The sequence below is a fragment of the Primulina huaijiensis genome, chromosome 3 (assembly GCF_012295235.1).
Source record: "Primulina huaijiensis isolate GDHJ02 chromosome 3, ASM1229523v2, whole genome shotgun sequence".
Classification (NCBI taxonomy): Eukaryota; Viridiplantae; Streptophyta; class Magnoliopsida; order Lamiales; family Gesneriaceae; genus Primulina; species Primulina huaijiensis.
In genome coordinates this window covers 6,482,310-6,496,454 of record NC_133308.1, presented here as the reverse complement: position 1 = coordinate 6,496,454, position 14,145 = coordinate 6,482,310, and the positions used below count along the sequence as shown (strand labels likewise).

Here is a 14,145-nt window from a genome sequence, read left to right as displayed (position 1 = left end):
CTGTTGGAAAGATTCCTAGATCTGTTACATAGTACAATGACTCAACTATGTGTGAGAATATTAGTCACTCCCAAAGGAAGGAATAATCTCTGAAATTGGCGCAGGTGACACAGACATATGCCATTATAATCAGAATTGACAACCCATTCCGAGATGTCGGGATAAGCAGACAAAACAAAGTGGCCTAGTCATGTTTCGTGTCCCATCCAACAATGGGATTCATAAATCTATTCTGATGCTCTATAATTTTGATCTTGAAAAGTTACCCTTATTTCCACTTCGTAGCTTTGATTTTAACTTATTTGTGTCAAGCATTATGATGCATTATCTTAGTAGAAATAATTATTTTCGAGTAGATTTCTAATGTATAGCAACGGACCAACGGTTACAACACCGACAAATGTAGAAGTTTATTTAGATATGTAACTATTTATTATTATTATATTACATGGGGGCGGGTTTTTTTTTTTTTTTTTTTTTTTTTTTTTTTTTTTTTTTTTANTTGGAGTTGTTGAAAAAACTGGTAATTAAATAATCATGTTTGTATCTTTGTTTGAACTTTGAAACATGGATATATGTGCAAGTTGTCACTTTATTCTTGGTATTCACTTGAGCGTATATACGTATACGATACCTGTTCCAAATCTTAGCACAAAATATACTTTTTTAATTGAAATACCCTTGCTTGTGTATTGTATGCGACTAGGAGTAGGATACGGCGTTGTGGCCTAGGAAAATAAGCAGTTCTACTATAGTCGGCTACAATGTCTTCGATTCACTGATTTTATGCGATTAGGTGAACACAAATTGGTGTCTCACCATTCACTTACAATGACTCGAGTTCGAGTCTCCTTTTTTTTAGTGTAAGTAATAAAAATAACATACAAAGTTGAATATGCAAATCTAAATGTCTTTATTTTTTGAGTAGTTTTCTTGTGAGGTGGATCGACATGTTCCATATTTAATGTGAGAAGTGATATTTTTGACATAAAAATAATATTTTTAATAGATCGGGTCAGATGAGACATTCGTCTCATAAAATTGACATATAAAATGATCTCATGTGAATTTTTAAGTTATTTTTCAACAGTTTCAATTAGGTTTCAGTTTGGTTCAAAATATCATTTAATTGAAATAATAAGGGGTGTTACTTATGCTAGATAGTTTGTTTAATCTACTCCATTTTTTTATTTTATACTAAAAATTGACAATAATATCTTTGTTTTATTTTTAGTAAATTAATTCATGGTTTCAATTCCTAAAATAATTTTGATAGGATCGGTTCGTATGGGAGATCTTTAGGCTACCCTTTGTACCCTACTACAAGAAATGTTTGATCGTTTTAAGAAATGTGATGCCAAAAAATAAGAAGAAGAACAAAGAGAAGAACAGTGAACGCAAGAAGATGCCAGACAGAAACAAGATAACGCTAAGAGAAGAGCAGGTGAAGAGGAAAGGAAAAAGAGATATCAACATAAGAGAGGTGGTGGAAATTCCTGGTTCAGGAGGCGGTATAGGCGGATAGGAGGTAGTATTGATGCTTATGTGTATTAGGATTGACTGCTTTGACTCTTACATTGTAGCAATGAAAATTATTTTTCTTGTAGCTTATGTTTCTGTTTTTGGGGATTAGGTTTTGTCATCATCGAAAAGGAAGAAATTGTTAGATCTTTTAGTTTGGTGATAACAAACAATAACTTATTATATTATGTCCAACTTTCTTTCCAATATATTATAGGTATCCAACTGTCCATTGAAGTTTTAGAAGAATTCGTTCAACCGGTCTCAAGATGCAAATCTATCCAATCGTTTTATCATTAGCAGCGTGTTTGATCTACTCAACCGCTCAAGAGTACAAGTCTGTGGCATAAGCTCTACTCAACTTTTCACCTTATCGAAATACATTTATAAACAGTTGAGTAAAATCATCTTTAGATACAAGCTACATGCCTTACAAATATCTCATCTGCTTTATCAAAAAGTTTGTAGGCAGATCATGCACGACAAACAGAATATCAGAGGATCAGATTGTTTTCCTAAAAAGCCTACACATAGAGCTAGTTACTTTTTGTTGTCATTGGTTGTTTCATATCATATTTTTGTAAATTTCAAATTGCTCATTAATTAAAGTGTACGATAAATCAAGAAAATGACGACGATAACAGTACTATTGAATTAATGCTCATTTATTCAGCTACAATCAAACGTTGAACGGGAAGATGGAATAAGTACTATAAATAGAGAATATAAAAAAGAGTTTCATAGACTACAACTTTAACAAATACGAGATTTTACATACTTGAAGCATTCACTGAAAAGATTTATGAGCACTCATCACTCTGATATTAACTATTGCTTATCAGCCCTCCATCAAAGATCATTTATCAAATCACCAAGGATCATCAAGGGCTTCTATCAAGCTAATCGCCGCTTCTGTCTAGAACATTTGAAGACGTGTTCGACCGTTTGAATATGACGATTCACTTCTTTACTTCATTTGCGTTGTATTGGTTGTTAGATTCATGTGTATCTAAACAGTTTGAGTTAATTAGGAGTTCCTAAAGTTTAATCTGGTTGTCATAAAGAGTTGTACAACCAAAGTCTTCTAGTGGCATATTCTTAAGTGGAAGAAGAGGTAATGTAAGAGCTCGAGTATCTGAACATCCATAAAATTCCTATGTCATTTCTTTCACTGAATTTACTCATTGTTTATTTGCTATATTTGAGCATATAATATTCATAAGAATAATTGGACCGTTTTTCGCACTATTTGTGGTTCGAATGTTTCTCAAAGTAAAACTACTCTATCAAGACTGGTGACATTATAACAGTTTTTTAGAGAAAATTTTAAAATATTTATTCATCGCTTCTAAACACATCATCGATTCTAACACAAGTCATATTTCCACGAATTATTAAAAATTGAAGATACTAAATTCTATGTATAAAAAAATATAATAAATCTTAAACAAAACATTTGATTAATTTATTTTTTTAATAAATAATAAATTTTTTTAACAGTTTATTCTACTCGACTTACAATTTATTATTATTATTTTTCCAAAAATATATATTAAAAAATATTTTATTTATAATTTATTGTATTTCATAATATTCAGTAAATTTTACTTTATTATCACACTGCACCCCCTTAATTATAACTTTATTACATATCACTAAATAAAGTATTAAAATGGATAAAACATCTATTACCAAATAAGAGAGATTTATTAAATGATTATTTAAAGGAAAAATATTTTCATCTTTTGATTTAAAATCAGGGTTTTATCAAATTCTTATGAAAAAAAGAAGATAAATATAAAATAGTTTTTACAGTCCATTCGGACATTATGAATGAAATGTTATGTCATTTGGATTAAAAAATGTTCCAATGAAATTTCAAAATATTATGAATGAAATTTATAATCCTTTTATGGATTATATCATTATTTATATTCATAATGTTCTTATTTATTCTGATAATAATGAACAACATTTCAAACTTCTAAATATATTTATTCAAGCTACTAAAAGAGATGGATTAACAGTTAATGATAAAAAGGTAAAAAAATTTCAAACTAAAATAAGAATTCTAGGACATTCTATTGAAAATGGAATACTGATTCCTATAGAAAAAGCGATTATTTTTGCTGATATATTTCCTGATAAAATTACTGATCTAAATCAATTACAAAGATGTTAAAATAATATCATTTAAATCATATTTATCTTTCAGATCCAAATATTATGAAAGTTATCACTTTAAATATGAAAACGGAAGGGTTTGATATGATATCTGGAACATAAAATGCCGTTTTATTATATATAATTTGTTATAAAATCATGAATTTAACTATTTCTAATTTTAATATTAATTTCAATCAAATCAGTTCTAAAAGAGGTGAACAACTCTTTTTATAACTAATATTAATAAAATCAATATATATTATGATTTCTAAAACAATTAATTTGGATCAATTAATTCTTCCAGAGATTTGGAAGACAGAAAATATTGCCCATTCTCTTAAAGAAGACGATAGAAAATTAGAAAGTATTATTCAATATATTAATGGTAATGTTGAAATAAAATATCCCAGAGACATCTACGTCTTAAAATGCCCGAAGAAAATAGAAATTCTACTTCTTCTATTCCTATATCTGATTTTGAAAAATGTTCAAAAAACTTATGAACAAATTTCTCAACCAGAATATAAGATTGATATCCTCCTAAAACTAGTAATTCAAGATTTGAAAAAAGTAATTTTGTCAATAACAGAACTTCAAATTCTCCTATATTCTCTAATATAGGCTATAACATTATGGTTGTATCAATCTCTTATTCAAAAAAGCTTCAATAAACCTAAAAATCAAAATAAGAAAAAATTATTTTTAAGTTATTTAAAATCAAAACAACAATATTTATATCTTTTAAGATATCAAGAGTGGATAGAAAAAATTAAATTAAATTTAGATTTTTTCAAATAGATGAAAATGTTATATTTTCGTGGAAAAATTAAAAATTTCTAAATTTTTCAAATGAATCTTTTATAAATGTTCCTGAGTCAACATATAAAATATATGTACAAGAAACATGAGAAAGAATCTTTTGAGGTTCATCCTCCTTTTACTATTTTACAAGTTAAAAAAAGAAACAAAGAAATTTATGTTTCTCCCATAGAATCAGAATTAGGAAATGAGAATTTTGATCATATAATACAACAAAATAATTTCACTAATATTACGTTACATACTTTAATAAATCAAACCACCACAATAGAAGAAATTTTGTTAAAGCCTAAATAATAAACCTTTTAGTGAAGAATGTTCAAAAACATTAATGATAAAACAATTTCCTAATCTTAAAAAAGAAAAAATTATTTTAATTTCTAAAAAAGATGATGATTTTATGGTAGGTCTAATAGACATATTACAAAAAATTAATATAAAAGAAAATGGTTCTATTTCACTAATAACTAAAGATGAACAATTTGAAAATCCTTCAAGTTCTTATGATGAAGAAATGAAAATTAATAAAATGCATAAAGTATCAATTGTAACACTTTTTTTTTTATAAAAAAGCTACATCAATTCATCTTCAAATTGAAGAAAAGAAAGAATATGTTCAATTTAATGGAGAAGCTATTACTGAATGAAATACAGATGGTAAATCTGAATATAAGATAAAAACTATTATTAAACAAATATTAATATATTCTTTTGTCGCTAAAATAAAAGGTAATAATGATAGACAAATTGTTCAAGCCATTATAACTAATTTTACTAGCCAACTTCAAGGTTGGTGGGATTTTTATTTGTCCAAGAAGCAAAAAATAAAATTCTTAGTTCTGCTATAATTGATTCGACGGGAAGAGAAGAATCAGATGCTGTAAATACACTTATTTACACTATACTATCTAATTTTTTTGGAGCTAATGAGCTTCAGTTATATAGGTCTCAATAGCAATTAATGAATTTAATATAGATTGAAATTCACATACTTATGGTGATTTATCTGCAGAAATAACTGCAGAAGGAATAACATTATGTAATGACGTCAAGTTAAAAAGACAATTTGATATGAAAAAAAAATAGAAATATTATTGGAGATTTTTGTGAACAAATTGATTTTCAAATAATACAATACCCTAAAAGAGAAAAGAAAAGAAAAAAGTACATTTTAAAAAGAAAATATTATTCTAAAGATAATAATAAAACTAAAAAATATTTTAAGAAAAAGTCTAAACAGAGTATAAAAAATAATAATCAAAATAAACTTTCAGTATGTTGGAAATGTGGTAAAGTAGGATATAAGACGAATAAATGTAATGTCAAAAAAAATTAATAATATTAAAATAGATAATGACTTAAAAAATCTTTAATAAATATTCTTCTTAATAAAAAATATATATATAAAGAAAAATTTATATCAATATTATTGATAATGAATCATATGAAGATTCTAATAGTAAATCTGAAAAATTAGAAAATAAAATTTGTGATCTAGATTTTGATTGTGACATTTATCTCAAAATTTTATGGGATTACAAATAAATGTTATAACTGTTGAAGAAACTTTCATTCTGTATATTACAAATCATATAAAAATTCTTTAAAAGCTATAGAGCATTATTTAAATATGGCAAAACAAAAGCCTACTAGACTTATACAAAATATAGTACAAGAATAAAAATTATATTGTTATAATAAAATTAAAAAAAAAGCAAAACAAAAAGAAAGAGAACATATTATCTCTGAATTAAAAAGAGAAATTTAACAGATAAAATCTGAATAAAATATTTAAAAGAAAGAGTAAATATTCTTAGTATAAATAATAAAAATATTTGAGAAAATAATTCTGCATCTGATGAAGAAGAAGAAAAAAGTGAAAAAAAAATTTATTAAAAGAAGAAAATGAAATAAATCAAATGATATGGATCGATAAAATTGATCAAATTATTTTTCTCAAAGTGGTACTCAAAAGTAACACTTATTATTAATAAAAAGTTTTTAATTACTATAGAAGCACTCCTAGATACATGAGCTGATGTAAATTGTATTAGTGAAAGAATTGTTCCATCTAAATATTATAAAAAGCAACTCAATTTATAAGAGCAGCTAACAAACAACTTCTTATTGGTAATTACGAGTTGTCTCGTGTTACAATATGTAACTCAGGAATTTGCCTAAATAATACCTTTATTCTTATTAAAAATATTTCTAACTTTGTTATTTTAGGAACATCATTTTTTCAAATGCTATTTCCTATCAATAAAATTAATGAAAAAAAGTTTACATCAAATATTAAAAGAAATGATTTATTCTTTTCATTTACAACAGTGCTTAAGACAAAATCTAATAATATTTTACAAAAAATAATCACTAATAAAGAAAATTTTGTTAATTTATTAAAAGTTTGAATTATTTTTTAACAATATTAAAGAAAAATTTAATTATGAAAATATTCAAGAAAAAATAAAAATCATTTCAAAGTAAATATCTAAAGAAATTTGGGCAGAAGTTCTTAATGTTTTTTGGAATAAAATTATTGTAAAAAAAAAAAGAAATTGACGGTCTTCTTATAAATGGATTAATTTTAATAAATCCCGGAAGACAAAAATTTGTGTGAGACGGTTTCATGGGTCGTATTTGTGAGACACATCTTTTATTTGGGTCATTCATAAAAAAATATTATTTTTTATGTTAAAAGTATTACTTTTTGTTCTGAATATGAGTAGAATTGATCCGTTTTACAGATGACGGTCTCACATAATACTCACTCGCTCCCTCCGGAAAACTATAGGATTTAGAGCACCGTTTACAAATAAATCAAAGTATTTCGTAGATGATTGTTATCTAAAATATTCCAAATTTTCGCAGGAAACAGAGAGTGTTGTTTTCGATGATTTTGACGAACTTTCTCAAAGGTTCAAAAGTTTTGAAAAGATGCAACGATAAATTGAGACGTTTGCGCTTATTTACGTGATCTTACCCACTCAGGTCATCTCAGAGCGCCAGCTGGCTCAATATTTTCCATTCGGATTGGAGAATATGGGTCCTATGGAGAGCGCAATGTCAGATTTCCTCCGTGAATGCGGCGGAGTCGCCGTGATCGACGGTGGCCTCGCGACCGAGTTGGAACGCCATGGTGCGGATCTCAACGATCCTCTTTGGAGCGCTAAATGTATACTCACTTCCCCTCACCTCATCCGCACCGTACGTCTCCCACTCCCTGTTTCCGCCACTCTCTTTTCGTGCTTGGTTTTGTATCTTAATTAAAATGTTTGCTGCGGTTCTAACTAAATAGTGACGGAACTTTATGGCCATCAATTTTGTTGGTTGCGGTTTTTGTCATTGGCACAGCTCTAAGACTAAGAGATTTGTTTCGGCAGAGTTTTAGTTTGCCTTGAATCTTGCAGTGAGTTCTTGATTCTGTGCGTGTTGGCATTAGACATAATAAAATTTGAACAATGAGTTTTGAGGTACGAGGGGAAGAAGCTCACGGGACCCACAATAGGAAAACTCCAACTTCACACTAAGTTGCCTCCCAATTAGCTTCGCCCCTTGGAGTCATTGCCCATCTTTCTTCCAGTCACGCGTAAGCATTTACTGAACGCTTGGGTGGCTGCCTGGCTTCTGGTGGTGGCATGGCCCTTACTATTCTATTTCTTTTCTTGGTCTTTATTCCATTTTGTGATAAATGGCTTTTCAGGGAATGTAGGAATTTATTCTGAAAGCATATTTTAGTTATCTAAGCTCCGCAAAATTGGAGAATATTCTCTACTGTTTAATATGAAGTGCTTTAGCCCTTATGATATGGATAGCACTTGTTTTTTTCTATTGAAAACTCCATATTGATTGTGATTCTTTGAAGGTTATGGATTATTACTTTGATCATGATGGATGCTAGGATGTTATTGGATATTAGAATTTGAAGACATAACATAACTAAGCTTATATTTATGATGTTTCCTCTAGTGTGTTTGGACTGTTAATCAGAAGATCTTCACCAGCCGAATTAGCATCTCATGACCATTAATAAAAAAATACTGCCATCTCTTGGTGGTTGTGAGACAGGCATATTGAACTCTGAGGTTCTTGTACTGCTGGAAAATTATGGCCTGGCAGTCTGAATTTTATTTTTCTTCAAATGCTCATTGTTATCTTTATAGAGCAGGTACATCTTGATTACCTGGAAGCTGGTGCAGATATAATAATTACGGCATCTTATCAGGTGCTTATTTTTTTCATATAATGTAGTGAATTTTTTCATTGCAAAGATGGTATATAGGTTAAATCTGAAATAAGCTATTTCTGAAATTGCAGGCAACTATACAGGGATTTGAGGACAAAGGTTATTCTCGAGAAGAAAGTGAAAGCTTACTCACAAAGAGTGTTGAAATTGCTCGCGAGGCACGAGATGTTTACTACAATAGGTGTCGGGAGTCCTTTTCTGGTCATGCTCCTGATGGTAGAATTCTGAAGAAGAGGCCAATACTGGTTGCAGCATCTGTTGGAAGTTATGGTGCGTACCTGGCTGATGGTTCGGAATATAGGTGAGCTTAACTTAACATTCTGTGATCCTGTCCAGGATTAGATATTTTTATGATCAGAACGATATGTTATTAATCTCAATTCTCTTCATGCATCTCCACTATTTAAGGTGCACATTTTGTACTGTCAAACACCTCTGTTGTACTTGTTTGGACTTATAAAAAAAATTTCGATGTTCCGTCATCCTTCAATTCTAGCATGGGATGAAGCTTTTACTCACTCCTTGGCTGTAACAGGACTGTAATCTTATCTGATTCATGCAATACAGTATTAAGGCCCGATTTTGGCTTATGCTGGACAAATCTAATGTGTCCCTCTTATTTTTCTTGATGACTTCTAGTGGCGACTATGGAGATAATATGGATCTGGATTTCTTAAAGAATTTTCATCGGAGGAGGGTTAGGGTTCTTGCAGACTCTGGCCCTGATCTTATAGCCTTTGAAACAGTACCCAATAAACTTGAAGCTCAGGTACCAACTTTATTTGCTGAAGAGCTTGTTTTTCTCCATCAAAAATGGGAGTAAACAGGGAGATATTAGCATTGCTAATAATGAATGTATAAAACATTGAAAACAGTGATGAAGAACCCTCTGTATTCTTTTCCTTGATAATCATTTTAATGTGCGATGGTGCATTTTGTTAGGTTGTAGCTTTTTGGAGTCTTGTTATTGACAATACTTTGTGCTTGCTCAGGCTTTTGCTCAGCTCCTTGACGAAGAGGAAATCAAGTTGCCTGCATGGCTGTCCTTCAATTCTAAGGATGGTGTTAACATTGTTAGTGGTGATTCTTTGCTCGAGTGTGCTGCCATTGTTGAAAATTCCAAGAAAATTGTCGCTGTTGGAATTAACTGTACCCCGCCAAGATATATCCAAGATCTGATTATATGCCTCACGAAGGTATGTATAAAGTGTTTCTTCCGTCCTGATTGATCGTTGCTGTTTTTTATTTTTTAATTTGTTACTGAAAAATGTACCACAATTTTTAGCTGTAGACACCTGTGAAGACATTTTACTGTTATCTTTACTTGATTTTACCTCAGGTGACGACCAAACCAATACTTATTTACCCAAATAGCGGTGAGAGTTATGATGCTGATAAGAAGGAGTGGGTGGTGAGTCCTTATACCTTGGTTTCCTGTCTTCATTCATCTGAAAAAGGGATAGAATCGCCTCATCTTCTTCTATCTCGTTTATTTTACAAATCAATATCATGACATGTTAGAAATACAAGGAGTTTTCTGAATGGTCAGGAACTCCTACTCAGTGTAATTTTGTTCGATACTTGCTCTCCTATTTATAATTATTATTTTTTAAGCATTTGCAAACACTTCCTAAAAGGGTCAATACACCGAAAGAAACAGGCTAAATAATTTGGCAGTCGGCATATTTACATGTTTCTGCATTTCGTGGTTGTTTAAGTGTGATTATCTTGTACTGTAATACAGCAAAATACCGGGGTCTCGGACAAAGACTTCGTGTCATACGTGAACAAATGGTGTGAAGTTGGGGCATCTCTAGTGGGAGGTTGCTGCAGAACAACTCCCCATACCATCAGAGCTATTTACCGAACCCTCTCTAGTAAGGTGAGTCGCCCCATCTTGAGTGTTGATGGTGATGTAAGTCCGAAGGGCGAAGAATCTTGATCATGACTGGCTCTAGATGAGTGCTGAAATGGGTTCAGTTTGCTGCGGGCAAAAGTGTTGGTTAAGCAATGGATGAAGAGAGGTGAAGACTAATCACTCTGTTAAATTTCTCTCGGTATAGCAACAATAAATTATCTTTTTTGCTGAAAACTGGAAAAAAAAATGCACTTAATTTGGATGGTTGAATTTTTGAAAAAGGACCTTAATTTTCAAATATATAATCTCCTACAAGGCTATATATCCAAATTCTAAAATTATACTCGTATATCAATGTGACCGATTTTAATAATCAGGTAGTGTTTGTATTGGTGGTGGATGCCATAAGATTTTTTGTTTGGTACATTTTTTTTTCATTTTCTAATTATTTGTTCAGGGAAAACTATAATAAAAAAATCTATTATATTCGAAAACATATGTTCTGAACGAGAAATAAAGAAAAATAACTCAAAAGTAAAACAAGATGTTTGGCCTAAAATTATTTTAGCCAATTAAATTGACCCAAGCCCAATGAAGAAAATGATCTTTGAATTGGTTTCGTTGCCCGCAAAGTATACTCATGGTTGAGAACGTGGGATGTTGGAAAAAGTGCCTTCGGGATCATTCACAAGGAGTAAGCAGCAGATAGAAATAGACAGTGGAGAGAAACTGCTTTGGGATCATACAGATGGAGAGTAAGCAGCAGATAAAACGACAACAACTCAACAGTCCAACACTTGCAAATATTCTATAGTTTTAGTCAATCTAGTTCAAGCATTTTCTCATATTTCTAACCTAGTTTCCATTGTTATTGTAACGTTCCGAAAATTTAAAGGTCTACGTAAACTATATGCATATAAGTTATTAAATTCCTTTGTATTTTAATTAAATGTTTTAATTGCATGAATTAAATATGTTGTGCATGTTTGCATGTTTAAATTAAAATGTATTTTTAAAGGTTATTCGAGTTGCGATCGAGGAACGGATACCGAGAGCCGAAAAATAGAAAATGTTTTTATTAGTTAATTGTTTTTAATTATTTAAATTAAGGGTGATGCTTTTTCTTATTTTTGAAAATATGGTTGATGGTTTTTCATATTTTTGAAAATAAGGGGTTTTTAGGTGAATTTGTACGCCGGGACGTAAATTTTATCGGTATTGGTTTTTCAACAAAAATACGAACTTTTTGGCGACACGGCTAATAAATTCACAAACTTATTTTACCAAAACTATTTTAATATTTTAATTAAATCTTAATTAAGACTAATGTGCTTAAATTGTTGGCTTAATAGGCCTAAAGTCTTGTTAGTGATTTAATTAGTATATATTATATAAACCCTTCCCAAACCCCACAATTTTTACACGCCTCAAGTCTGAAAATTCTCTCCCAAAAAACCCCACCAAGTACACGAACACAAACACAAAAGTTGAAGGAAAAAGCATCAAAAGTTGCAAGGATTTTCAAGCCGTCGTTTCCTCGTCGTCATTCTTCAATCGTCAACGTAAAATCGTGCGTTAAATACGCAAAGGCACGCCATATTCTCCTTTTACTCATCATCACACCATATTATGTATTTATGTTTGAATTTGTATGAAAACAAGTTGCAACTTTGAAAATTTTTCGGATATGCATATTGGGTGATTTTTAAAAGGGGAAGTTGGTGAAAAATCCCCAATCAAAACATTTCTTTGGGTTCATTCCCTACCCACAAAATTGTGGTACTATGTCATACAAATTGTGGTACACTTCATGTGGAAATGTGGTACACTTCATGTGGAAATGTGGTACTAAAAAAGTACCCAGGGACTGAACACAAAAAAAACGACGGTTGGGGACTGAAGGCCAATTTTCCGTTAAAAACATGTATTTTGATCCAAAACCATGAATTTCATCTACCTAAGGGGCTGCCATGATTAGGATGTGTTAGGGTCATGTTTTACACAAGTTTAAGGAGTCCTAAAACACCCCAAAAGGCTGCACACGTTAACAGAACCAAGCTGGAAACGAATGAATCAATTTTGGAGCCAATTTACTGTCATGTGCTGTAGGGTTCGGTTTCATGGGATTAAAGGCTAGGCTTGGGTTCGGTTGAAACCAGGGCTGGGCTAGGGACGTGCTTGGGTCAGGAGAGGAGTCCTAGCCACTCTAGGACTCGAAAATCAGAGGCTGGGAGGAGTCCTTACCAACAAGGACTCCACCCGAGAACAAATTAGGAACAGCGCAGGTGGTGCTGGTGCAGGGAAGAGAGGGGCTCGGCCAGGGGGCTTTGGGCTGGTCTAGGCTAGGTCCTTCGGTTCCTAAGAGGGTGCACAATGGTCTGGGCAGGGGCTGGGACGGCCTGGTCGGTTGCTGGTTGAGAGGGAGCGTAAGGGGAAGCATTGCAGCTTGTGCTCGCGTGAGGTTGCTGTCATGGGCAGTGCTTCAGGCGCAAGTTCAAGGACTGGGGCTGGCCTGAGCTGGGTCTGGGTGTGGTCCAGGGAGGGTTAGGTTCATGAGGGGTCGAGGGGTTCACAGCTGGTTGAGTCCTAGTCCAATTAGGAGTCCTAATGCAACTTGGATACACACCTATACACATGCAAGCACTTGGGTCCAGGGTTCAGGGGCTTAAACACGGGCCAGGGGCTGGTTCTTGGGCTTGGGGCTGGTCAGTAGGGTTCATAGATGGGTTGGATAGGGTTTGGCTCAAGGTGGCTCGGGCGCGGCTCGAGTAAATTGGGAGATGGCTCGGTGGTTTTGATTAGGTGTCGTTATTTCGAATTTTAGAACAAAAAATAGGTCCATGGGTCCACGGGGGTGGCTCATGACTTGGAAGGGTAGAATAAATCATAAAAAGATTATGTTTAAAATTTGAGATCAAAATAATGAGTTTTGGATTTATTCGGGATTTAATCGTCTCACGAAACGCTAATTAACGAGTTAATTGAAAAGCCTAGTTTTAAGCTTTATAAAATTATGAAAAATTATAATTAAGCTTAAATAATAATTAAAAGTCTAAGTTTTTAATTTGGGAATTTTATATTAAGATTTGGTTTAATTCGGGATTAAAACGCGTTAATATATCTTATTTCCAGATTAATTTAAAAGTCCTCGATTTAAGCTAAATAAAAATATGAGAAAATTCATGTAAGCTTAAATAATTATTTGGAACATGTTAGAGTCGATGAAATTAAGAATAATGTCAAAAACGAGAAATTTTACGTCTAGTGGTAAAACGGTCATTTTACACCTAAAAATTAGTTAACGTCATGGCAGTGCCCTGAATGCTGTTTTTTGTGCTAATATGATTATTTCAAATATTTATGAATTTTTATGACATGGATTTTAAATGTTTACGATTTATTATGTCAAAATGTTATTTTATAAGGTTATGATTTAATATGTTAAAATGTTTATTTTAAATATTTGAGATTTAAAAGCATATTTTAAATGTTTATGATGCTGAAATGTTTATTTAAAAGATTTATGGATTTTTAT

At 31.6% G+C, this 14,145-nt stretch overlaps 1 protein-coding gene across 1 annotated transcript; it reads left to right on the top strand.

Moving 5' to 3' along the window:
* Positions 1-7,386: 7,386 nt before the first annotated feature.
* Positions 7,387-11,018, top strand: LOC140973383 (homocysteine S-methyltransferase 2-like). Its single transcript, XM_073436128.1, has 7 exons — positions 7,387-7,713; positions 8,675-8,731; positions 8,824-9,053; positions 9,392-9,521; positions 9,745-9,948; positions 10,092-10,163; positions 10,497-11,018. The coding sequence occupies exons 1-7, from the start codon at positions 7,549-7,551 to the stop codon at positions 10,692-10,694; spliced, it is 1,056 nt and encodes a 351-aa protein (XP_073292229.1). The 5' UTR covers positions 7,387-7,548; the 3' UTR covers positions 10,695-11,018.
* The last annotated feature ends 3,127 nt before the right edge of the window (positions 11,019-14,145 follow it).

Bases quoted from the DNA above. Each gene is read 5' to 3' on its own strand.
- LOC140973383 (XM_073436128.1), top strand. From the start codon at position 7,549: ATGGGTCCTATGGAGAGCGCAATGTCAGATTTCCTCCGTGAATGCGGC. The intron at 8,732-8,823 runs GTGCTTATTTTT...CTGAAATTGCAG, and splicing joins TAATTACGGCATCTTATCAG to GCAACTATACAGGGATTTGA. The intron at 10,164-10,496 runs GTGAGTCCTTAT...ACTGTAATACAG, and splicing joins CTGATAAGAAGGAGTGGGTG to CAAAATACCGGGGTCTCGGA.